This window comes from Somniosus microcephalus, chromosome 2 (assembly GCF_052327205.1).
Source record: "Somniosus microcephalus isolate GS21.2 chromosome 2, FLI_Smic_1.0, whole genome shotgun sequence".
Taxonomy (NCBI): Eukaryota; Metazoa; Chordata; class Chondrichthyes; order Squaliformes; family Somniosidae; genus Somniosus; species Somniosus microcephalus.
This window is the reverse complement of record NC_140988.1, coordinates 97,199,355-97,226,666: the sequence shown is the minus strand read 5'-3', so window position 1 is coordinate 97,226,666 and position 27,312 is coordinate 97,199,355. Positions and strand designations below refer to the sequence as shown.

Here is a 27,312-nt window from a genome sequence, read left to right as displayed (position 1 = left end):
TTAAGGTGTTTAATAACATGCAAACCTTGTGCCATATTCCCTTCTCAATTAACATTTCTGTTCATGATGCTGAACTGGACACAGTTCACCTCCTAGTTTCTAATTAAATATCAGCTTCTGTAGATTGTGATAATGCATACTTGAACTTCGTCATTAAGATATTAAGTTTAAAACAGCACCTAAGGTACTGCCCATACTTGTCCCACCTGTATGCAATTTGCATAGCAGTAATTCTACTAATTAGAGCAGATGGGCTGGAGTCTCTCTGTTAATTAAAGAAACAAATTTACATTTACACACTGCTGCAGATATTGGCATACTCTGTAACTGATTACTGTTGGACTTTCATCACAGTATTGCTTCAAGTGGAAGCTGCCCTGTAATACACTAGGCTCTGAAAGCTGTAGAATTCATCCCAGTTGTGTTGTCGGATGTATCCCACTGAATCAGAAGCAATAGATAAACAACTGCATATTTGGAGGCTCACACCTCAAATCAAATCAATCAAATCAAATCAACTTTTATTGTCATTGTTAGTGCACAAGTGCAGTACAACGAAATGTAGGCTTGCGGCTCCCGAGAGTGTACAATTTGGATTAGGACACTTAAACATTCAACTGTGTGGTTGTTTGAATGTTGCCATTCGTGATTTTATTTTCTGGCTGCTGGTCCTTCCCCAGCGTCCAGGGGAAGTTTGTACCTTATAGTAATTGGGACACTGCTGGGGTTGCCAACTCTGGTTGGACCATATTCTGGGAAGTTTCATCAAATGACCTCTCAACTTCAACCACCCCGCCCCCACCATTGGTAACCCCCACAGTTGTACCATCGCATTTACTGAACAGCGCTCCATTAGGCTCCAGGCTATTTCCAGAGGCAGTGCACTAAGGTAAAAGTGAAATAAGTGCATGATTACTTGGAGGACTTGTTTGTACAACAAATAGGGAATAAATGTTTAGAGGTAATTTTCCAGTTAACACTCCTGGCCCGGAGTCTTGCTTGATGAGAGAGCAGATGAAACCAATTTTACCTCTGTGCCAGATTTGCAGTCTTCCCAATTTTCCAATCATTAAAATAATAACTGGAAAATTAGGAAGGCAAAGAATCAGGTTGGCTGCCTCCTTGCCTGACTGGCTGAATTGCCCTCCTGATCACCTGATGCTCTGTGCCAGTCATGCTAACTTGTAAAGCTAACCCTTTAATGTCTATATTTATCTTTGTAAAATGCATTCAGGAGAATACAGTCAAAAACATGAAAGAAACTTGGAGGGACAGGGTTAACGATTCAGTTTATTTGTAACTTTTAATGAATGACATGTATTAATCGTTTGTGCAAGTGCTTTGCAAATATTTGCCAATCAGTGTCACCTTTATAACATTGTGTAAACTGCACCAATTGTTTTTCTATGCTACTACCTTATGTACATTGTTATACTAATGTTGAGTTTCTGTTACATATTTTGCCGTCTTTGAGGCCAAGGGCATTTAAATACTTCAGGTGAGCACTGAGCCCACTTACGCTGCTGCTGGGAAGCACATTGACACAGCATAAGCAGTCATGTGAGCCTAGCTCAACATCTTTAAACAAATGTTAAAAATGGCCCAAGTTGAGATTTCAGTTTCCCTCTGGCAATCAATCAGCATTGCAAGGGTGGAAACGATGGGATAGCTGTCCACCAGTCATTTGCCTCCAATTATAAAACGCCCGGCCGTATTTGGGCAGGCGTATGTTACACAGAAAGTCACTTCTGGACGTGGCATCAGAGAACAGGGAGCTGGCGGAATAGTTCCTGTAGTGTATGTACTTTGCAGAAGGAACTATATTCTGCAGCCCCTGTATACTGCAGTACCAGTAGTGACCACCCCTGTATATAAGCCTGTGTAGTAACATTTGCATAGTAGTTCCAGGTTGCCTCCATTCAGTAAAGACCTGTTATAACCAACTCCTGCAGTCCGTGTCTCAATTATACACGGACATAATACTGGTGACGAGCAGATGCGAACTTACCTACAGTCTGCACCACCTCATGGGGATCCATCCCTGAAGCGAAGTTATCAGAGGTCGAGGCCAGAAGGAAGAAAGAAACAGAAGAAACGGGCGTCGACCGTGGGCATCCGCCTCTGAGTCAGCGGAGTTGAAAATTTGCAGGAGAGGCTGTCGAGAGTGGGGCTTGGTTATCCTGTCGATGGTGCTTCAGCTAATCGGGCTGGTGGCAGGTAGTACACTGATCCTTCCTGGGCTGCGGCGGTCTAGAGCTCGAGCGGGTGGCTTTGCAACGGGGCTGAGCAGCGTTGTCGGGAAGAGGAGAGAGAGAGAGGGTGGAGCACACAGGGCGCGGCCGGTGCTACGAAGCCGGGCAGCGTACAGACCCGAGAAGAGGGAGGCAAGAGTCCCGCAGGGTTGTTCCGACGACGGGGAAAGAATAAAAATTAAACGCGCAGAAAGCTGCGAGGAGCTGCAGTTTGCCACGGGAACCGCGGAGAGCGGCATTAGCAGCAGCGCGGGGGGAAGTGTGCGAAGACCATAGGGCGTCGCCATCAAGGCATAAAATGCCAGCAACAGCGCTAGCAACAGCGGAGAAGACAGAAAGCGCGGGAGGCGCCATCTTAAACCAGCGGGGAAGAAGGCAAAGCGCAGGAGGCGCCATTTTGTTAAATCGGGGAAGAAGGCAAAGCGCGGGAGGCGCCATCTTAGATTTCCAAGATGCCGCAATATCACTGCCTTCGATAATGCAATAGAAGACTGGACCACGTATGTGGAAAGAGTCGAGGTATATTGCGAGGCAAACGAAGTAGCCGATGAGAAAAAGGCATCGGTACTGCTAAACTTAATGGGCGCAAGAACGTACGGCCTATTGCGGGACCTGATTACTCCAGCCAAACCGAAGGCGAAGAGTTTTAACGAAATTGTTGCTATCCTACAGGCACACCTAAATCCTACACTGCTGCTGATAGCAGAAAGATTTAAATTCCACAGGAGAAATCAGCAGAAAGATGAGAGCAATGCTGATTACCTTACGGAACTACGCAAGCTATCAAAGCACTGCCAGTTCGGAGCAGGACTGGCAGATAGCTTACGGGACAAATTTGTCTGTGGACTCCTGAGTGAAGGAACCCAGAAGAGGTTACTCTCAGAGAAAGAGCTGACACTAGATAAGGCTTTCAGCGTGGCAGTATCGTACGAAGCAGCAGCAAGGGGAGCTGCGGAAATACAGCAAAAGCCACAGGAATACGGCACCCACGAAATGACACGGGGATTTGCAAAATATTATCGCTGCGGCAGAACAACCCATGACCAGAAGGACTGCTGGTCCAAGGACAAAATATGCAGGCAATGCGGAAAGATGGGACACATTGCACGAGTTTGCAGGTCTGGGAAGAAGACCAACGACAACAAAAAGGCTACTAAGGAACCGTACAGGAAAGTACAAAAGATGACGGACAGTAGTTCCGAAGACCAGATGAGCGATAGTGAATCCGGGAACAAGAGACTAAGTTGTCTCAAACTTCACAACGTAATCGCAAAAGAGGATCACCGAACCATTTGGGTCACCCTCACGATAGCAGGGTCCCAAGTCAAAATGGAATTGGATACAGGATCAGCTCTAACCATCATGAATCGACGAGACTACGAGCGGCTATTCTCACACATACCCTTGAAAGAGACATCCATTGTCTTGAAGACGTATACGGGGCAAAAAGTATACCCCAGAGGAAAAATAAGGGTGCCTGTCGAATACAACGGCAAGGAAATACAGAAATTGTATCTGTACATACTGCAAGATGGTGGACCACCGTTATTGGGACGTGAATGGATCAGAAAGATAAGATTAGACTGGCACTCCATTCAGGCACTGACGGTGGCTGGTAAAAAGGATGACGACGTCACTCCTGGACGATTGTCAACAATCTTAGCTAACGCCAAAGAGGTATTTCAACAAGAACTGGGAACTCTTAAAGGCGTAACCGCCTCGATAAAAATAGAAGAGAATGCAATTCCCAAGTTTTTCAAAGCAAGACCGGTACCATATGCAATTCGCCCAGCCGTCGAGGCAGAGCTGGAGAATCTGGAGAATGCAGGCATGTTATCTAAGGTAGACTGGAGTGAGTGGGCGACACCCATCGTTCCTGTCATGAAGAAAACGTTAAACAATAAGTCTGAGGAGCCAAGGAAGGTTCGCATCTGTGGGGACTTCAAGGTGACGGTGAACCCAGTCCTTCACACAGTACAATATCCTCTTCCAAGGATAGAAGATATCTTCGCCTCACTATCTGGAGGGAAGCGTTTTACAAAAATTGACCTAGCACAAGCATATTTGCAGATGGAGGTTGAAGAATCCTCTAGGAAGTATCTCACGATAAACACTCACAAAGGTCTTTACCAGTATAATCGACTGGTATTCGGAGTAGCATCAGCTCCGGCGATATGGCAAAGAGCGATGGAACAAGTCCTGCAAGGAATTCCGGGGACTCATTGTTACTTGGACGACATCCTAGTGACAGGTGAAGATGACAGTGAACACCTTGCCAACCTAGAGCAGGTGCTCACTAGACTACGTGAACATGGGCTACGGGCCAATCGCCCCAAGTGCGAGTTTTTTAAGAAACAGATATCGTATTGTGGCCAGATGAAGAGGGGTTACATAAGTCCCGTGACAAAATTGAAGCGGTAGTTAAGGCTCCAGCGCCTGAAAATGTGTCGCAACTGAGGTCATTCCTCGGATTGGTGAATTACTACCATAAGTTTTTGCCGAATTTGTCCACAATTCTGCACCCACTGAATGCCCTACTACAAACGGGAGTAGCATGGAAATGGAGCGATGAATGTAAGCGGGCCTTTCAGAAGAGTAAGGACCTAATCACTTCAAGAGAAGTATTGGCTCACTACAACCCATCACTACCGATAAGACTGGCGTGTGATGCGTCTCCCTACGGCATTGGGGCGGTACTGTCACATAAATTCCTTGATGGTTCAGAGAGGCCGATAGCTTTTGCGTCACGCTCGTTAACTTCAGCCGAGCGTAACTACGCCCAGATTGACAGAGAGGCCCTCAGCCTGGTGTGGGGGGTGAAGAAGTTCAATCACTACCTGCACGGTCAGAAATTTACTCTACTTACTGATCATCAACCTCTTGTCTCCATTTTCAACCCTCAGAAGGGCGTACCGATATTGACAGCACAACGGCTACAGAGGTGGTCCCTTTTCCTAGGGGCACACCAATATGACATCGAGTACAAAGGAACTAAACAGCATGGGAATGCTGATGGATTGTCGCGCCTACCGTTGCCGATGGTGGAAGAAGAACTTGCAGTGGATCCAGTGGAGATATTCCACTCGACCATAGTCGAATGTCTCCCTGTGACAAATGCAAACATAGAAAAGGAAACACGAAATGACCCGACACTCTCCTGGGTCTATGATTTAACGGTGAAGGGGTGGCCAGCACATGGCGAACCACTGCTGCCAGCATTCTCGCCGAGAAGAGAACAGCTGTCAGTGTGCAGAGGAACCTTGATGTGTGGATCCAGAGTAGTAATTCCACCCAAATTGAAGGATAGAGTGCTCAATGAGCTTCATGAGGGTCATCTGGGAGGGGTAAAAATGAAGAACTTAGCCAGAGCGTTTGTGTGGTGGCCGGGAATCGATAGAGAAATCGAAGAGATGACCAAGAGCTGTACAGGATGCCAGAAGGTCCAAAACGTCCCACCACAAGCCCCTCTACATCCATGGGAGTGGCCCTCATCTCCATGGCAAAGGGTGCACATTGATTTTGCTGGTCCATTTATGGACTCGATGTTTTTAATTGCGGTGGATGCACATTCAAAGTGGCCAGAGGTAATAAAAATGTCCTCAACCACCACAGAAAAAACTATCACAGTCTTACGAACCATATTCGCCAGGAATGGGCTGCCTGAACAGATTTGCTCCGACAATGGACCACAGTTTGTGTCTGAAGAGTTCCAGAGGTTCTTAAAGAACAATGGTGTTAAGCATTACACATCCGCCCCATATCATCCAGCCACTAATGGATTGGCCGAGAGGTTTGTTCAAACATTCAAGAAGGCTATCAAGGCAATGTGTAATGAAGACATACCCCTCCAACACAAGGTGGATAACTTCTTGTTTGCCTACCGGAATGCGACACATGCGGTTACCAACCAAACTCCAGCCATGATGTTCTTCAATCGAAGACTAAGATGCCGCCTGGATTTGGTTAAGCCAAACATCAGAAGAGATGTGGAGAACAGGCAGTTTCAGAATATGAATGAAAGGCCAACCAGGAGTTTCAAGATAGGTCAACCAGTTTTGGCCCGGGACTACCGCACAGAGAAATGGCAGCCAGGAACGATCTGTACACGGCAAGGACCTCTAATGTATACCGTGGACGTTGGAGAGAGCATTGTAAGACGCCATGCTGACCAGATTCTAGAGTCACTGGAAAACGTCAAATCTACACCACGATCCTATACACCTGGTGATGAAACCGAAGTACCAATTGCATCTACCTCAGAATCGGTGATATTGGAAGCAGACGAACCAAACAACGACATTGATCCCAACTCAACTTTGCCAGAAGAACCTGATACCCCAAAGAGGCGTTATCCAGACAGAATCAGGAAGCCTCCTCAAAGACTGAATTTATAATTGCTTAACTTCAACTAATGTATCTAGCAACTGTAATTGTAAATATGTTATTTCATTGTTAATCGAATGTTATGTAATGTTTATCTAAAAGGGGAGGAATTGTAGTGTATGTACTTTGCAGAAGGAACTATATTCTGCAGCCCCTGTATACTGCAGTACCAGTAGTGACCACCCCTGTATATAAGCCTGTGTAGTAATATTTGCATAGTAGTTCCAGGTTGCCTCCATTCAGTAAAGACCTGTTATAACCAACTCCTGCAGTCCGTGTCTCAATTATACATGGACATAATAGTTCCCTGACCAATTTTCCTCCCCTGCCTGCATTACACTGCTTTCCCAATGAAATGCCTGAAAACATTTGGGGCCCTTGTCTTAGAAAACACTACAAATGGACATAGGGGGAGAAATTCAACTCAAGGCCTCCTGTTTGCGGCTGAAAAACATGCAAGCAGCAATTGAAAATCGGGATGGGGCACTTCTGCCACCCTTTTGACACCCTATTACAGGAAACTCTCTTTTAACCGGCACCTAAATATCCGGAAATCTCTCTTAACCGGCAAAATTCAGGAGTAGGTTCAGGTAAGTTTTACTATATATTAGTGGCTGTGTAACCGGGGTTCCTGGATCTGTAGCCGTGTAACCGGGACTCCTGCACAAGTGCTGTTTAACCGGGGCTCCTGCACCTGTGGCCATGTACGGGGCTCTCGTACCTTGGTACGTATACCTCTCTGTAATCCGGACTTTTTGATAACCGGCAACACGCCAGTCCCGTCGGTGCCGGATAAAAAAGAGTTTCCTGTACATGGGTGAGTAGCCCTTCCAACTGAAACAGGCGTAAGGCTGCTTAAATTTGCAAATTGGGGTATTAAATTGGGGCCTTATATCAGTGATTGCATATCCCAAACCCGTGACCTCTGCCACCTAGAAGGACAGGGGCAGCAGGCGCATGGGAACACCACCACCTCCAAGTTCCCCTCCAAGTCACACACCATCCTGACTTGGAAATATATCACCATTCCTTCATCGTCGCTGGGTCAAAATCCTGGAACTCCCTCCCTAACAGCACATGGACTGTAGTGGTTCAAGAAGGCGGCTCACACCTTCTCAAGGGCAATTAGGGATGGGCAATAAATGCTGGCCTTGCCAGTGACGCCAACATCCCATGAATTAATTTTTAAAATGTTTTAAATAAAATTGAGCAGCCTAACGAGCGGTCCTTAAAGAGACTACAGGCGGCTGCTGAGAAAATGACACAGGAAATTTTGAATTTTTATTTTTGTGGGTTCAGGAGAAGCAGGGGTTCTCCTAAGTGCAAAAAAGAACTCTGCCCGCTGCCGGCCCATCGAAGCCCCTCTCTCTTCAGGATTACCTCCGCCTCCCAACCGCACTCTGCCTGCAGCTCGCCAGCGGCATTTAAATGAGGTCTGCACTCGAATTTGGTTCAAGCCTCACACCAGCACAGTCTGGGTGGGCAGAAGTCAAATATTTTGACCATATTCTCTTTCTTTTGCTCTTAGACTGTAGTTTAAATTTTCTAAGTCTGTGCCAGAAGGCTGGTATCTTGCCCACTGCCGGTGCATATCAGAAAATTGTGGGTGCAGTGCCCATGATTTTCCATCCATTTGGATGGAAAGTCACTGGCAAGGGACTGGTATTGTTTCAACATGACTGGTGGCAGGTGAGTCTCCTCAGTGTCAGTGCAGACTTGGAAATTTGAACATCTCAAAAATAATTTTAAAAGGGAATTATTAGATAGTGACTTGAAAAAGAGGAATATTAAGAGTTATGGTGAGTGAGCAGGAGAGTTGGATTAATCTAGATCGCTCATGCAGTGAAAACACAAGCGCAGACTTAATGGACCAAATGGCCTGTTCGTGTGCAGTAAAATTCTGTGATACGGGCCTAGAAATTTTATGGTGCCGTGTCCATTTTACAGGTGTAAATCAGGCACCTAAGTTTTCAATATGGCGTTTCCGCTCTGCACCAGAAGTGCACTGCCCACCATATTGGATCGGGCTCCTCTGTAGCTGTCCAGGGCATGCGCCAGAAGAATGTTAAGCAGTAACTAAAATATTCAAATAAGGGTCCTATACTTGTAGGACCCTTTTGTGAAATTGGCATGACTCGCCACGTGATAAACTCACTCAGCAACTCATGGCACTAACGAGCAGCAAGGGTCCTTCAGCAGCGCTATTTAAAGGGCTCATCCACCCCACGCAGGTTAGTTGCTGCTTTATCCATTTTGGCTGCTGGTTAACTTTTGGGTGCTTTTTGGCCTAATTTCTCACTTTTCTAACTGATTTCTGACTTCTTGCTGATACTGCACTGCTTCTGGCTGCTTTCAAATCAGTTGCACTGCAGTCATGGGTGGCCTGGTGGGTCTGCCTTTAGGGCTGGAGGATGAGAGGAAGCAGCCAAGAAGAGGGGAGAGAGCAAGAGCAGCTGGAAGAAGAGGGAGGAGGAGGGAACTCTGCAGTAGGCCATACCCACAGTGGGTCTTCAGGGAGCACTTCTCCTAGCTGAACTTCACTGAGAAGCAATATCTCAGGTGCTTTTTCTTTACAAAGGAGGCTGGCACCGAGCTATACCACCTGCTGCAATCACTGGTCTAACCTTTCAGCAAGGCATGGATAGCACTGTCTGTGGCTGTCAAAGTCACTGTGGCCTTTATCTTCTATCAACAGGCTCCTTCCAGGCAGCAGCAGATGACATCAGCAATATCTCACAGTTTGCAATCCACCGTAATATCAGGGAGGTCACCGAGGCTCTCTACACCAAGAGGAACTCCTACATCTATTTCCCCATGGACAGAGCAAAGCAGGGTGAGAGATCACTAGGCTTCACCCACATTACAGCCTGCTCCAGGGTGCAAGCTGCCATAGACTGCACCCACATTGCCTTACATGCGCCCCATCACCAACCCGGCATCTTCATCAATTGAAAGGGATCCCACTTGTTTGTGACCACGGTCGGTGCATCTTGTAGGTCTGTGCCAGGCTGGAAGTGGTGGAGAAGCGAGCAGAGAGTAAGAGAGAAGTATTCTTACCTTGACAACTCTGGTGAAGTCATTGAACTTTTTTTGGCATTGCAGCCATGTCCTGGGAGCTAAGTTCCTGCCGTTGACCTCCTCAGTTGCACCTTTTGTTCTGGATGGAAAATGGATGCAAAAAGATCCGTTCCGTGGGAACCATGACCCACAGACGCTATAAATGTATCCATCCCCATATTGGGGCAGATGATTTTTCAGCATGAGTTAGGTCCCTTGCACATGTTAATAAGAGGCTTGTCGGTCTACACGTGTGAGATAGAGGCCCCGATCTTGACTGGTGCGGGATTTCAGGAGGTGGGGGGAAGAATTGTGTTCGGGAAAGCCAGAAATCCAGGTTTCCCCACATGCTGTGGAGCTTGACTCCACAGCGTGCATCTTTTTTTCCAGCAGGTTCCCCACCCGGAAGCCAGCCTCATTGACAGGCTTGGCTCCCTGTCAGGCGGGGAATGTTCCGGAGGAAGCCGCAGCCCAGGAGCAGGTAGGGAATCAACAGCTGGAGTAGTGATAGCGTGGGGGAGGTCCAAATCTTGGGGACCGGGGCGGGTGTTCTGATCCTGGTGGGCCGATCCTCGGAGCATCTGATCCTCGTGGGGGGAGGGGGGGTGTCCACGATGCTGAGGGAGTGAAGCAAGTTTGCTTGGTAGGCTTAGAGGGAAGCACTCCTGCTCCCCCTGGCTCACAAGCAGTGCTGGAAAGGCACTTACCTGTTCCACGCTGCAGTCCTCGTCTCCGTTTAGCTGCCTGGGAAACCTGGCCAGCCAGTGTTAAACATGGAGGACGGATAAAATGTGAGGCACGCAGCCTCATTATAATATTTAAATGGCCAGCCTGTTTCCTGGGAGTGGGTTGGTTGCCCCCCCCCCTCTGTTAAAACTAGAAATGGGCGGGTTCAAGGCGGGGTTTGAGATTTTTAATTTTTTCACAGACCACCCAACCCCAACCCACCTGTTTTTGGGGTTAAAATTCCCTCAGAGTCTGTGGAGGGGTGAGGGAAGAAAGGAAAAAAGACCCTGGTGGGGAAGCATAAAGTGAAGATGTTTAGCGAAAGTGAGAAAGAGACTTTGCTATGGGTGAGAAGGAAGCGAAATGGAGAGAAACTTGGGAAGAAAACAGAAGGACTCCGTTGAAGGAGAACATTTAGAAAGAATGCTGAGGTGTTGTGGGAGGGTGATTTTGCCTATGGGGCATCGACACTGTTGTGAAGGACAGAAACCCTGCTAGAAAGAGATTGAGAAAAAGAACCTGTTGAAGAGGAAAGAGAGAAAGCCCATTATCCTTCAACCATCTAGGCCCTAAGCTCTGGAATGCCCACCCTAAACCCTTCTGCATCTCCACCTCCTTCTCTTTCTTTAAGACCCTTGTTAAACCCACATCTTGGACCAAGTATTTTATCAACCCTCCTAATATCTCCTTCTTTGGCTCATTGTCAATTTTTGTCTGCGCTTCTGTGAAGCACCTTGGAATATTTTTCTACGTTAAAGGCAGTCTATAAATGTAAGTTGTCATCATAGAGTCATAGAATCATACAACACAGGAGGAGGCCATTCAGCCCATCGTGCCTGTGCCAGCTCTGAAAGAGCTATCCAATTAGCCCCACTCTCCTGCTCTTACAGGTACAGCAGGTGATCAGGAAGGCCAATGGAATCTTGGCTTTTATTGCAAGGGGGATGGAGTATAAAAGCAGGGAAGTCTTGCTTCAGTTATACAGGGTACTGGTGAGGCCACACCTGGAATACTGCATACAGTTTTGGTTTCCATATTTAAGAAAAGATATACTTGCTCTCGAGGCAGTTCAGAGAAGGTTCACTCGGTTGATTCCGGAGGTGAGGGGGTTGACTTATGAGGAAAGGTTGAGTAGGTTGGGCCTCTACTCATTGGAATTCAGAAGAATGAGAGGCGATCTTATCAAAACATATAAGATTGTGAGGGGGCTTGATCGGGTGGATGCGGGGAGGATGTTTCCACTGATGGGTGAGACTAGAACTAGGGGACATAATCTTAGAATAAGGGGCTGCCGTTTCAAAACTGAGATGAGGAGAAACTTCTTCACTCAGAGGGTGGTGAATCTATGGAATTTGCTACCTCAGAGAGCTGTGGAAGCTGCGACATTAAATAAATTTAAAACGGAGATAGACAGTTTCCTAGCTGATAAGGGAATTAGGGGTTACGGGGAGCGGGCAGGGAAGTGGACGTGAGTCTAGGTTCGGATCAGCCATGATCCTATTGAATGGCGGAGCAGGCCCGAGGGGCCGTATGGCCTACTCCTGCTCCTACTTCTTATGTTCTTTCCCCATAGCCCTATAAAATTCTCCTTTTCAAGCATTTATCCAATTCCCTTTTGAAAGTTATGATTGAATCTGCTTCCACCACCCTTTCATGCAATGCATTCCAGTTCATCACAACTCGCTATTGAGAGGCAGACCCTGAGAGTGGGGAGAGACAGAGAAAAACTGTTGAAGGAGAAAGAGATTTTTGAGGAGGTGGAAAAAAACCCTATGGGGTGAGGGAGGGGGGAAAAGAGAGTGACACCCTATTGAGTGGGGAGGTGACGAGGAGGAAAAAACATGTTGTGGGGGGGGGAGGGAAGGGGAGATCCTCTTGGTGAAAGACAGAGAGAGATTATTTTTTATTTGCATTTTCTCCCCTTACAGCTGCTAGATTTGTCAGTTAAGAAGAGGAGGGCAGTACCACAGAGTAGCTGAATGTGTGGTTAACGGAACTGGTGCCAGATGTGGGAGTCATAAGTCTCAGTGGAGACTTTGTCCCTAACGTCCAAGCTATTGCACTGTGATGACTGTTAACAAGTTTTCTTCAAATGTGTGGGTTAATTAGGCATTTCCTACTGAGTAAAGGTATTATTTATGAATTTCTCTTTAGAAATCTGAGAAGGAACCTCAAATAGCCTTTTCAGCCATAGTGCTGAAATATATGTGAAATGAGGACAAAACTATTTTGAAAGTGCTTTCATAAACATGATGCTGATCTTTGCCAGTGCCAATATTTGTTTTCCTTTTCTTTATTATTTGTTTTATTTTCTAAAAGTAGAACCACGCTGTATTCAAGGTCCATTTACATCACTGTTCATATTAATTGTGAACTCCGTAAACAGTTTGGTTAAGCCAAAGCCTTGGCTTCTGGTAGTTCTGTCAATAAGAATAAGTAGTGCACATTTGCACAATATGAACCTTTCAGTTCATTTCACAGAAATTTAACAGCTTGCAACATCACCCTGAAATCCACATTATTTTTATTCTAAAGTATGATTACTGTAGTTACAATGGCGTTGGCAAATGACCCTCATCTTGAGAGTCAGACATTCATTACACTCTCAAAACCCTTCGACTGTCATTATCAGTAAAAAATCCTTATCTGAGCCAATTCACTGGAAATCCAGAGAGCAGCTACTGAGAGACTGACAGGAAATGGGTTTACTTCGTACTTCATTTCTAAGTCATTAAATTTGTGGATTTTTTCAGGAGATTTTAAATATGGGGATCTGAGAGTATAGCTTGTTCAGTGTTGGAGAATGGGAAAAATGACCCTGAAGCCCTTGGTTGAAAGTTTTCACAACTGCTCAGATTGTGCTTAACTGGATCTGTAAGAAATAATTATAATAAATAGTGCGATTCTTTTCAGGGCTGCTAATATGCCGGATATCTTCCCTTCCCACTCACCCTTTAGGCATGGCCCAGTGCGAGGCCCAATCCAGGTCAGGAATTTACAACGCATATGAAATTGGGACCTACCCCAGAAGATCAGGAAGATTTGGCCATTTCTAATTTGTGCAAATGCAAAGCACGCCATGCACTGATCCTATTAGGTTATATGTGATTCTGGTGCACTATCCAGTCTGCTTTGACCCATGGATCCTGCAGCCAGGTCTGCTGGTTGCAAAACTCTCCAAAACACAGGTGTACTGCCATTGCAAAGCACCTTCCCTTTAGTGGTTGCTGGCCATCTGTTTAGCTATTTTGAAGAGTGCCGGTGGCAAGATAATTTATGTGGTTATTCATAACCTGCAGTATTTTATAGATTTTTTAATTGAGTGTTGTGGCACTTTAAAGAAGGAGAGGCCTCTCCCAAGTTTTTCACCCCTGATGTCCCAAATACGAGAAGTTTCCTGCCATATGTGCTTCTCATTCACAAGCTTCAGTCTAGTAAAATGTTGCAAAGCCACAGCTGTTCGCAAGAAAAAATAGAAACCTTGTGTGCAGCATTCTGAGCTGTAACTCTTTTTTTAAAGTGAACGTTCAGCATCTTAATGGAAGATTTCCAGTTAGACAAAATGGAAAAGTGCCCACTATGTTTTAATGTGCACTAGATAAAAGCAGCTTCACTCATTCATTTCTTTGTTGCTTTAATTGATCTTTGATGCAGATTGACTTTAGAGGTGCCTATGTATACCACTGGTTGATTAAACTACACACCATCCATTTGATTTGGATTTGTGTGTGGTCTAAGCTGAAGCAGTTGATAATGGAGAGACATTGTAACAAGCCTGTTGATGGTTCAGCACTAACCTAGAGACATCCACATCACCAAAATGCATCTTCACCCTGATGCTACTATGAAAGTTAACAAAGGTATTTGATGAGAGAGAGATCTCCTTCTCTTTGATACTGATGAAGAGAAATATGACTGCAGCCTCGTGGGCTCCTTTTCTGTGAATAACATTTGGGAATGATTAACCTTTGACTAGAGCACAGTAGTTCTTTGTGATTACTGCAGCTCCTGCATCATGTTTCTGCCACCCAAGCAGCTACAGTACTGGATGTATTCCTGTCGGTCTTGGATTGCCCATTTAATAGTACACATTAACAAGACCGCACCTTTCCGCAGTATTTTTCCAATCATTTTCGTGCCTTCTGTACGTGTTCCAATATATTTTCTTCTGTTGGCTCAGAGGATGTGATGCAGTTATGGAAGTGCATAAACGATTTGATGAAATATGTGAAAATATAAAATAATAAAGGTAATAATAATTGAGTTTTCAATTTCTCCATCTCTGTTTGCTTTTGTAGTGAGCGAGACTGGACGGAAGCAGAAACTCTCAGTCAGCCCTTATAAATTCACCCTCAGACCATGATTAGAATGTGATGCCGGACAGAGTTGCAAAATTTGTTCCACATTTTTAAAAACAATTTCAAACTAATACATTTGGTGTTTTATTAGGTTTATCTAGAAAGTTTATTTAGGGGAATGGTTAAAAAAAAAGTTGGTCAAATGTAACCTCAAAAAAGTCAAGTACAGTAGCAGAAGGTTACTGTGTTGTACCATGTTTATGAGGACTGAGGGCAGGCCATGGGTACAGCACTCAGTTTTACAGTGCCTGAACTCCCCAAACAGTTCAGAATTAATCTTATAATGCATCCTGCTTATTTTTACATGAGAGTCCATGCAGAAAACATGAATAGAACTTATTTTGTCTTTTAGTTGGTACAGCGGATCAGTGGGAAGAAATGTGTCATGCTTCGACTTTCCTCTCTCATTAAAGACACTGAGAGCCCCAGTGAAAGTCCACCTGGCACAAGCTTCAATTTTGCTGCCCCATTGTGCTCTTCAGTTTGTCAATGAGATGGATGTCAGATAGTTTCCTTTTATTTGTATACACAGTACTTTTCCAAAATTAAAAATATATATATATTTCCTTTTCACTCTGTTTGGAAATTGAGTTTTGGGCATATTTTGGCAAGGTATCATGGGCATTGGTCACGGTGCCAGAGTAATGTTTAAAATTGAATGTTGGACGTTCCTGAATTTGGGACTGAAAGGCAGACACCTTGTCGTTCACACTCATCTTGTGGACTGTTCATTATTTTGCAACGTGAGGCAAAACATGCACAGTCAATAGAGTTGTCTGGTAAAGGTTACAATTGTTTAAATTATGCATATTTTAGTTGCTCAGTAGTTCCTGTGGTTCCTGTGCACTTCAGTGGTGCTGGAGAAAACATAATTGGAAACACTCTTAAAAATTATTTAAAGCAAACTCTTGGATGCCATAATTTATTTTTGTAAACTTCCAGTGTTTTTATTGAGTCAGACAGAGAGTTCCATAGTTACAAACTGGATGTTTACTGTCAATCTTATTCCAAAGGAAGCCGGGATGTTTTTATTTATTTTGTTGTAATGCCTGACTATTTTAGAGGATGGACCATTGATACACTTACACAAGACCTACATTTTGTCAGCCTTCAGTGGAGCTAGTAGGGCACTGTCATCTGGTAGAATGTCTTAACAGATCATGTTACAAAGCAAAGGACTGTTCACTGAAGCACCTTTTCATATGGTACTGTCATTATTCTCCCCAGTTGTATCTGTTGATAATATTAATTATAAATATTTAAACCTAGGGTCAGAATTACTCTGTATGCTAGTTTTAACAGATGGGTCCACGCATTCAGGGCAGTGTCCTAGGCCCAACCATCTTCAGCTGCTTCATCAATGACCTCTCCAACATAAGATCAGAAATGGGGGATGTTCACTGATGACTGCACAATGTTCAGTGCCATTCACAACTCCGCAGCAAGACCTAGACAACATTCGGGCTTGGGCTGATAAGTGGCAGGTAATATTTGCGCCACAGAAGTTCCAGGCAATGACTCTCTCCAACAAGCGAGAGTCTAACCACTGCCCTTTGACATTCAACTGCATTACCGTCGCTGAAACCCCCACCATCAACATCCTGGGGGGTCACTATTGACCAGAAACTTAACTGGACCAACCACATAAATACTGTGGCAACAAGAGCAGGTCAGAGGCTGGGTATTCTGCAGTGAGTGACTCCCCAAAGCCTTTCCACCATCTACAAGGCACAAGTAAGGAGTGTGATGGAATACTCTCCACTTGCCTGGATGAGTGCAGCTCCAACAACACTCAAGAAGCTCAACACCATCCAGGACAAAGCAGCCCGCTTGATTGGCACCCCATCCACCACCTTAAACATTCACTCCCTCCACCACCGGTGTACCGTGGCTGCAGTGTGTACCATCTACAAGATGCACTGCAGTAACTTGCCAAGGCTTCTTCGGCAGCACCTCCCAAACTCACGGCCTCTTCCATCTAGAAGGACAAGGGCAGCAGGCGCATGGGAACACCACCACCTCCAAGTTCCCCTCCAAGTCACACACCATCCTGACTTAGAAGTATATCCTTCATCATCGCTGGGTCAAAATCCTGGAACTCCCTCCCAATAGCACTGTGGGAGTACCTTCGCCACACGGACTGCAGTGGTTCAAGAAGGCGGCTCACCACCACCTTCTCAAGGGCAATTAGGGATGAGCAATAAATACTGGCCTTGCCAGCGACGCCCACATCCCATAAAACGAATTTTTAAAAATTCTGATGAAATTCCAGTGCTCACTGTTTTAATGGTCGTTAACTCATTATATCAACCCCTTACAACAACAACAAAAACTTGTATTTATATAGCATCTTTAACATAGTAAAACATCCCAAGGCGCTTCACAGGTGTGTTATAAAACAAAACTGGACAGCGAGCCACATGAGATATTAGGGCAGATGACCAAAAGCTTGGTCAAAGAGGTAGGTTTTAAGGAGCATCTTAATGGAGGAAAAAGAGGTAGCGAGGCGGAGTGGTTTAGGGAGGGAATTCCAGCGCTTAGGGCCTTGGCAGCTGAAGGCACGACCACCAATGGTGGAGTGATTGAAATCAGGGATGCTCAAGAGGCCAGAATTAGAGGAGCGCAGATACCTTGTAGGGTTGTGGAGCTGGAGGAGGTTACAGAGATAGGGAGGGGCAAGGCTATGGAGGGATTTGAAAACAAGGCTGAGAATTTTAAAATCAAGGCGTTGCTTAACCAGGAACCAATGTAGGTCAGCAAGCACAGGGGTGATGGGTGAACAGGACTTAGTGTGAGTTAGGACACGGGCAGCAGAGTTTTGGATGACCTCAAGTTTACGGAGGGTAGAATGTGGGAGGCCAGCCAGGAGTGCGTTGAAATAGTCAAGTCTAGAGGTAACGAAGGAATGGATGAGGGATTCAACAGCGGATGAGCTGAGGCAGGGGTGGAGTAGAGCGATCTTATAGAGGTGGAAATAGGCGGTCTTATTATGGCGCGGATATGTGATCGGAAGCTCGTCTCGGGTTCAGATACGATACAAAGGTTGCGAACAGTCTAGTTTAGCCTCAGACAGTTGCTAGGGAGAGGGATGGATGTTAGATCCGTGTATCTTGATGTTGTGTTTCCTTCAATAATGAGACGAGACTGCAGGGAACAATCAACAGGTGTTTACTGGATGAGGGTTACTCTAAAACTAACTGTACAGATCCCTACTCAGGGTTTATATACAGGTGTGGTCACTGCCGGTACTACAGTATACAGGAGCTGTAAAAAGTAGTTCTCCCCTTAAAGGTACATAATCTAAAAGGGGAGGGATTGTAGTGTAACAGTACCATAACATTCATTTAACAATTAAATATCAACTAATTACAAATAACACTTTTAACATGCAACATTAACTGAAAATAGTCTATTTATAAATTCAGTCTTTGGGGAGGCTTCCTGATCCTTTCTGGATAGCGCCTTTCCCGAGTGTCTTGCTCTTGGTGCGGAGGCGATTCTGGCCCCCTGTCGTCGGTTGGTTCATCAGCTTCCGATGCTACTGTTTCTGGGGTAGATGCGACCTGTATGTCGGGTTCATCACCAGGTACGTATGGGCGAGACATGGGGTTGACTCGTTCCTGTGACTCTAGGATCTGGTCAACATGGCGTCTCACAATGTTCTCCCCAACATCCACTGTGTACATTAGTGGCCCCTGCCGTGTGCATATCGTTCCTGGTTGCCATTTCTCTGTTCGGTAGTCGCGGGCCAAGACTGGTTGTCCTACACTGAAGCTCCTTGTCGGCTTCTCATTGATGTGCTGGAATTGCTTATTCTCAACATCTCTTCGTACATTTGGTCTGAGCAAATCCATACGAGATCTCAACCTTCGGTTAAAGAACATCATGGCCGGGGTCTGGTTGGTGACTGCATGTGTCGCATTTCTGTAGGCTAACAGAAAATTGTCCACCTTATGCTGCAGTGGAATGTCGTCATCGCACATGGCCCTTACTGCTTTCTTAAAGGTTTGTACAAACCTCTCAGCCAATCCATTTGTGGCTGGATGATACGGGGCGGATGTGTAACGCTTTACCCCATTCCTCTTCATAAATCTTCGAAACTCCTCGGACACAAACTGTGGTCCATTATCAGAGCAAATCTGCTCTGGGAAGCCGTTCCTGGCAAATATGGTCCGTAGGACTGCAATAGTTTTCTCCGTGATGGTGGAGGACATTTTGATCACCTCAGGCCATTTCGAGTGTGCATCCACGGCTATTAAAAACATTGAGTCCATGAATGGACCAGCAAAATCAATATGCACCCGTTGCCATGGAGATGAGGGCCACTCCCATGGGTGTAGAGGGGCATGTGGTGGTGCATTTTGGACCTTCTGGCATCCTGAGCAGCTCTTTGTCAGGTCCTCGATTTGCTGATCGATCCCCGGCCACCACACATAAGCCCTAGCAAGGCTTTTCATTTTCACCCCTCCCAGATGGCCTTCGTGAAGCTCATTGAGCACTCTCTCCCTTAACTTGGGTGGAATTACCACTCGGGATCCACACATCAAGGTCCCCTGGCATACTGACAGCTGTTCTCTTCTGGATGAGAATGCTGGCAACAGTGAGTCGCCATGTGTTGGCCATCCCTTCACCATCAAGTCATATACCCGAGACAGTGTCGGGTCATTTCGGGTCTCCTTCTCTATATCAGCGTTAGTTACAGGCAAGCGTTCAATTATAGTCGAATGAAATATTTTGACAGGGTCCACTGCTGGTGCTTCCTCCGCAGTAGGCAGTGGCAGGCGTGATAGCCCATCAGCGTTTCCATGCTATTTCGTGCCCTTATACTCGATTTCATATTGGTTCGCCCCTAGAAAAAGGGACCATCTTTGTAGCCGTTGCGCAGTCATCACCGGAACACCCTTCTTTGGATTAAAGATGGAGACAAGTGGTTGGTGGTCAGTCAGTCAGCAAGGTGAACTTCTACCCGTGCAGATAGTGGTTGAACTTTTTTACTCCCCACACTAGGCTGAGGGCCTCCCTGTCAATCTGGGCGTAGTTACGCTCGGCTGAGGTTAGTGATCGTGACGCAAAGGCTATTGGCCTCTCTCAGCTGTCCGAGAATTTGTGCGACAGCACCGCTCCAATGCCATAGGGTGATGCATCACATGCCAACCGAATTGGTAGTGCTGGGTTGAAATGAGCCAACACCTCTTTTGATGTGATCAATTCTTTGCTCTTCTGGAAAGCTCGTTTACGTTCGTCATTCCACTTCCATGGTACCCCCGTTTGCAGTAGGGTGTTCAGTGGGTGTAGTACGGTAGACAAATTTGGCAAGAACTTATGGTAGTAGTTCACCAGCCCAAGGAACGACCTCAGTTGTGACACATTTTCCGGTGCTGGAGCCTTGACTACTGCCTCAATCTTTTCAGGGGACTTATGTAACCCCTCTTCATCAATAACGTGGCCACAATACGAGATCTGCTTCTGGAAAAACTCGCATTTGTGGCAATTAGCTTGGAGCCCATATTCCTTCAATCTAGTGAGCATATGCTCCAGGTTGGCGAGGTGATCACTGTCATTTTCGCCCGTGACCAGGATGTCATCCAAATAACACTGGGTCCCTGGAATCCCTTGCAGGACTTGATCCATTGCCCTTTGCCAAATAGCCAGAGTTGATGCTACCCCGAACACCAGCCGGTTGTATTGGTAGAGACCTTTATGAGTGTTGATCGTGAGGTACTGTTTCGAGGTTTCTTCTACCTCCATTTGCAGGTACACCTGGGCCAGATCAATCTTAGTGAAGCGTTTCCCTCCAGATAGCGAGGCGAAAATATCTTCAATCCGCGGAAGCGGATACTGTACCGTGTGAAGGACTGGGTTCACTGTCACCTTAAAGTCCCCACGGATGCGAACCTTCTTTGGTTCCCCAGGCATTTTACTCAATGACCTTCATTACAGGAACGATGGGTGTAGCCCACTCGCTCCAGTCCACTTTTGACAGTACTCCTGAACGTTCCAAACCTTCCAGCTCTGCTTCGACGGCTGGACGGATCGCATAAGGCACCGGTCTGGCCTTAAAAAACTTTGGGCTTGCATTTTCCTCTATTTTGATCGTCGCTGTTATGCCTTTTAGTGTTCCGAGTTCCTGCTGGAACACTTCTTGTGCGTCAGTTAGCATTTTTGACAGTCGTCCAGGTGTGACGTCGTGATCCTTTTTGGCATCTACAGTCAGTGCTTGTATGGAATGCCAATCTAGGTGTATCTTCCGGATCCATTCACGTCCTAGTAGTGGTGGTCCTCCCTCTGGCAATACATATAGGTCCATTTTTGGTGTTTCCTTGCCGTTATATATAACGTTCACCCTTATTTTTCCTTTGGGGTGGACTTTTTGCCCCGTGTACGTCTTCAAGACGATCTCTGTATCTCTGTATCTCTCAAGGGTATAGCCGCTTGTAGTCCCTTCGGTTTATGACTGTTAGGGCTGATCCTGTGTCCAATTCCATTTTCACTTGGACTCCAGCTATCTTGAGCGTGACCCAAATAGTTTGGTGATCCTCCGTTTTGATCACATTATGTAGTTTCAGACAACCCAGCTCCTTGCTTCCGGAGTCTGTATCACTTTTCTGTTCGTCTGAACTACTCTCCGTCACCTTATGTACCTTCTTGTACTTCTCCTGTGGAGATTTCTTGCTGCTGGTTTTCTTTTCCGACCTGCAGACTCTTGCTATGTGTCCTACTTTTTCACACTGTCTGCACACTTGGTCCTTGAACCAGCAATCCTTATGGTCGTGTGTTGTTCTGCTGCAGCGATAGCACTTCACTGTTCCGTATGACATTTCATTTGTGCCATATTCTTGCGGTCTCCGTTGTATCTCTGCCGCGGCCCGTGCTGCTGCTTCGTGTGATACTGCCATGCTGAAAGCCTTGTCCAGCGTAAGATCCTGTTCTGATAGAAGCCGTTTCTGGGTTCCTTTATTTGAAGCCCACACACGAACTTGTCCCTTAAAGTATCTGCTAGTCCCGTTCCAAACTGGCAGTGTTTCGATAGCTTGTGCAGTTCCATTAAATACTCAGCATTACTTTCATCTTTATGCTGGTTCCTTTTGTGAAACTTAAATCTTTCTGCTATCAGCAGCGGTGTGGGGTTTAAGTGGTCCTGTAGGATTGACACTATGTTTTCAAAATTCTTTTCCGCTGGTTTCTCTGGGGTTACTAGGTTTCGCAGTAAGCCATACGTTTTTGCACCCATTGAATTCAACAATACCAGCGCTTTCTTGTCATCTGGCACTTCATTCGCCTTGCAGTATACTTCAATGCGTTCGACATATGTCGTCCAATCTTCGACTTCATTGTCGAACGCTGTGATACTGCCACTCTTCGGCATTTTTGGGTATGGTTAGACTGGCTCAAAATGGCGTCTCCTGCGCTCTCCCTTCTTCTCCGCTGCGGCTCAAAATGGCGTCTCCGCGCTCTCCCTTCTTCTCCGCTGCGGCTCAAAATTGCGTTTCCCGCGCTCTCCCTTCTTAATGGCGTCTCCCGCGCTCTCCCTTTTTCTCCGCTGCGGCTCGGCCCTTGAACATCGGCTGCGCTCTGCGCGTTTTCCTGCGCGCCTCTCTCGTTGCCGCTGCTCGGCCCTTGAACACCAGCTGCGCTCTGTGCGCTCTACCCTCTCTCTTCTCCCGTCGACGCCGCTCGGTCCTGAACACCGGCTGCGCCCTGTGCGCTCTACCCTCTCTCTTCTCCCGTCGACGCTGCTCGGCCTTTTCTGTGCCGTCGGTCGGCTCTAGCCGCCGCTGTCCGGGAAGGGTCTGCGCCATACCTGTTGCCAGCCCGTTTAGCTGGACCACCGTGACTGGAGAACCAAGCCCAGCTCTCAAAAGCCTCCCCTGCGATGCTCAAATCTCCGCTGGATGGTCGACGCCCGTGCTTCTGTACTCGGCCTTCTTCTTTCACTGTTCTCCAGGAGCGAATCCCTGGGAGGTGATGCAGAGTTGCAGGTAGGTTTGAATCGTCTCGTCGCCACTGTTAGAGCCGTGTATCTTGATGTTGTGTTTCCTTCAATAATGAGACAAGAGACTGCAGGGAACAATCAACAGCTGTTTACTGGATGAGGGTTACTCTAAAACTAACTATACAGATCCCTACTCAGGGTTTATATACAGGTGTGGTCACTGCCGGTACTACAGTATACAGGCGCTGTAAAACGTAGTTCTCCCCTTAAAGGTACATACACTACAATGGAGTCAGTAGCTAGGGAACGGAGTTTGTGGCGGGGACTTAAGACAATGGCTTCAGTCTTCCCAATATTTAGTTGGAGGAAATTTCTGCTCATCCAGTACTGGATGTCGAACAAGCAGTCTGACAATTTAGAGACAGTGAAGGGGTCAAGAGAAGTGGTGGTGAGGTGGAGCTGGGTGTCGTCAGCGTACACGTGGAAAATGATGCTGTGTTTTCAGATGATGTCACCGAGGGGTAGCATGTAGATGAGAAATAGGAGGGGGCCAAGGACAGATCCTTGGGGGACACCAGAGGTAACTATGCGGGAGCGGAAAGAGAAGCCATTGCAGGTGATTCTCTGGCTACGATTAAGAATGTAACCAGGCAAGTGCAGTCCCACCCAGCTGGACAAGGATGAAGGTGTTGGAGGAGGATGGTATGGTCAACCGTGTCAAAGGCTACAGACAGGTCGAGAAGGAGGAGGAGGGATAGTATACCTTTGTCACAGTCGCATAGGATGTCATTTCTGACTTTGATAAGAGCTGTTTCGGTACTGTGGCAGGGTGGAAACTTGATTGGAGGGATTCAACCATGGAGGTCTGGGAAAGATGGGCATGGATTTGGGATGCGACAACATGTTCAAACAATTTGGAGAGGAAAGGGAGGTTGGAGATGGGGTGATAGTTTGCAAGGATGGAGGGGTCAAGGGTTGATTTTTTGAGGAGAGGTGATGACGGCAGATTTGAAGGGGAGGGGGACAGTACTTAAGGTGAAACATGAAAAGTGTGTTACCGATCCTCACGCTGCAGTCCAGGCATTGCCCTGCAGCTAACATGGCTGACATTGAAGGAAGTTTTTAGAGCTGACAGTTCCATGAATTGGATCTGTCTGAAAACTCTTCAGTGTGGTGAGTTTTTCATTAATTTCAGTATAGAAACGCTCTGTGTTTCTCTATCTCTCTTTTTATTTGACATATATCCTCGTTATATTGGGTCAGTATGTGTCTCTGCACAAAACATTAGTACAAATCATTAGTGATGCAAAATGTGGTAGATTAACAGCTTAAATAACTTGTTGATCTGCCATAGTAGCATCTCTGGTGAACAACATATTAGCATTTAACAATTAATGCATCAGTACTGACTTTTTGATGTAGCTTTTTGATTGAGCTATATTATAGCCCTAATTTAAAGAACAAGTACAGAGTATGTATGTAGAGTAATACATAGATGGGAGAAGTTTGCAGTGTGACAACAACAGCGCAACTGTTAACTGAAAGGGTATTACCTGTAGGATAATGAACAGGCCAGATTGCTGTAAAATGACAGCAATGTCAGGAAATTCAGATGATTTCATAAAGCTCAAGAATGAAGCTCGATTGTTTTGTCAACATCATTTTTGAACCATGAGATGAGTTACATTCACGAAAAATGCTCTGACCTGCATATAGTTTAAATGCTGGAGTTAGTGCAGTGATTTAATTCCATTTTTGGTCAGCTCTTTTTGCCAACACTGGCTGTGTGGGGAGACACCAAGGGGCAGCAAGGTCTCCAGATAGTACTGAAGTGCCTGGGTACTAAGTGATTTGAGCTGCAGCAGTATGATCTGTAGAAATAATAAAACAAAATCAAAGGGGTCAAACGACATTTCAAACAACAGAAACGATCTTCTTAGGACCTTATCTAAGTTGTACTGTATTAAAAGGTGCTGAGTATTGTGACAAAAGCCTATAACTGTGGCAGAATAACAAGCTGTCAATTATATGACAAATACAATGCTATTTGCTGCAATGTGATTTTCAGATATATAATTATCAGGTCATGTTTTGAAATGAAATATTGTTATTCCCCATTATGGGCTAGTCTTGAAGTGTGGGACTAGCTGATCTCCCTATCTGAATTCCTAATAAGCGCTCCTGCTTTGGGATGGGGGCTGTGCAGCGGGAGCTCAAATTCCTAAAGTTTACCCTTAAGAATCACAAAGCTAGACTCTTCTGGGTGATTTATTGTCAGTACTATGCAATACATAACGCTATGTAATGAATGTTGATGGAAGCTCCATGTGATCCAAAATGGTATCGCTTGTTTTTGGACTAGTGCGAACATATCCAGCTAGTAATAGCACTTTGATCTTTCAAGCCTGTCAACAAAAGAAGTATACTGCATTTTTCTAAGTGTTGTAAAATTTCTTATTTTTCAGCTCCCCTATTAGACTGGATCGAAGCTGCTCATCAGTGACCTCAGCACCTTCAAAGGTTTGCTTGGTCTGTGCGGATGAGGCATCTGGATGTCATTATGGTGTCCTTACCTGTGGCAGTTGTAAAGTCTTCTTCAAAAGAGCCGTGGAAGGTAATCATCTCTTTTGTATCCATTTTTTTCAGTTAACCAAACCAGCTGCGCCTCCCAGCTTGCCCTGCGTGCCTAATTATTTACCAGTACTTGCTGAATAGTAGAATACTGCAATTAATGCACAATCAGATAAATAGCATCCAGCCAGCTGTACAGAAAAGCACAGCTGTCGTCTGTGGGAAACATAAGGATTGGTTTTACAAAAAAAAGACAATTTGGTTTTAATCTTGTTTGATCTCTTCTGTTGTAGCATTTTCTTGTCCCACAGAAAGTAATCAGACAAAACCCGGCCTGCAGTGCTCAGTTCCTTGTACGATGTATTGTGCGTTGCACTGTTCTTCGGAGGCCTTTATCCAGGTCACTTATTTGATTATTTTACTCAGCAGTCGGCAGCCTATTCTGGTCATTGTGTTAGTGATATTGTTAACGTGATGGGAAGATTTCCTGTATCCACTATTTATAATGATCATTTCTGGAGTCATACGAGCAGCTAGTGCAGATGCTTAATGCCCCACTTGTGCCAATATCAAATCAAGGAACACAAGCAGACTTGAACCTATGTGCAGGCCCCTGCTCACTGGCATTCAACCTACCATTTCATTTTGAAGTCAGGAAGGGGCTAACACGCCTATGAGTTCCTTTCAACTTACATTTTAATGTTAAAAGCGGATCAGCAGACCACTTGAAATGTCTCTGAATTTGGCTTTGCACCAGTTGCAGTGATGTTATCAGGGAAGCTGGCAAGCTGAGGCCAAGTGCTTTCCCAAAGGGATGGCAAATTTTAGACTGCATTCCCGCACCTTGTCTTGGCTAACTCCATCGGCAGAGGATTTTTTTGAGTGGGGGGGAGGAGGTCACCTGCCCTCCAACCTTTTCTGTGTGGTACCAAGAAACCTATAAAAGGGAACAAGAAGAAAAAGCAAGCTGTTGGCTTCAGATGAACTTGATACTTTCTTTTTAGTCAGGTTGTTGTTAACGCTATATAAATGCAAGTCTTTCTTTCTGTAGTTATTTATGAAATGGTAAATACGATTGTGTCAAGACTAGGTTATCCAATTCAAGAACTTTTTTGCTGATTTTGTGGTAATTTCACTCCTTTGAAATGCATGTTTTATAAAAGGAGCTGGTACACAGACTGCATGTGCTTTGGGTAATTAGTCTATAATTCTACTGTATTTATAGAATGACTTTTGTTGCCTGAACTTTGTTGCATCCTTGGCAGGAGTCCAGGTGGCTTAAGATGAAACTTGTCTTGGTAATGTACTTATGTGAGTTCTGTATCTGATTCTAGTGGTGCCCATGAATCATAACGGGAGGGCAAATTATTATTTAAATGGCAATAGATTGGGAGAGGGGGAAGTACAGAGAGACCTGGGTGTTCTTGTACACCAGTCACTGAAGGCGAGCATGCAGGTGCAACAGGCGGTCAAGAAGGCAAACGGTATGCTGGCCTTCATAGCAAAAGGGTTAGAATACAGGAACAGGGATACCTTGCTGCAGCTGTACAGGGCACTGGTGAGACCACACCTCGAGTACTGTGTACAGTTTTGGTCGCCTCATCTGAGGAAGGATGTTCTTGCCATGGAGGGGGTGCAGCGGCGATTCACCAGGCTGATACCAGGAATGGCGGGAATGACCTATGAGGAGAGACTATGTAGTTTAGGGATGTACACACTGGAGTTTAGAAGATTGAGAGGGGACCTCATAGAAGTGTATAAAATTCTGACAGGTCTAGACAGACTGGATGCAGAAGGAATGTTTCCCTTGGCGGGTGAGAACAGAACTAGAGGACATAATTTAAGGATAAGGGCTAAACCATTTAGGACAGAGATGAGGGGGAATTTCTTCACTCAGAGAGTGGTGAACCTGTGGAACTCATTGCCACAGAGGGCAGTGTACGCCAGCTCATTAAATATATATAAGAGGGAATTAGATATATTTCTACGGGCAAAAGGGGTTAAGGGTTATGGAGAGAAGGCGGGGACGGGA

General features: G+C 45.7%; 1 protein-coding gene across 3 annotated transcripts in view; it reads left to right on the top strand.

Moving 5' to 3' along the window:
* nr3c2 (nuclear receptor subfamily 3, group C, member 2) overlaps window positions 1-27,312 on the top strand; it is a 591,892-nt gene that overhangs the window by 370,219 nt on the left and 194,361 nt on the right. For all 3 annotated transcript variants that reach the window (XM_086011569.1, XM_086011577.1, XM_086011586.1), the window contains one exon: window positions 25,175-25,323. In XM_086011569.1, the coding sequence (XP_085867695.1) occupies window positions 25,175-25,323 (149 nt within the window). The remainder of the gene's footprint in view (window positions 1-25,174; window positions 25,324-27,312) is intronic.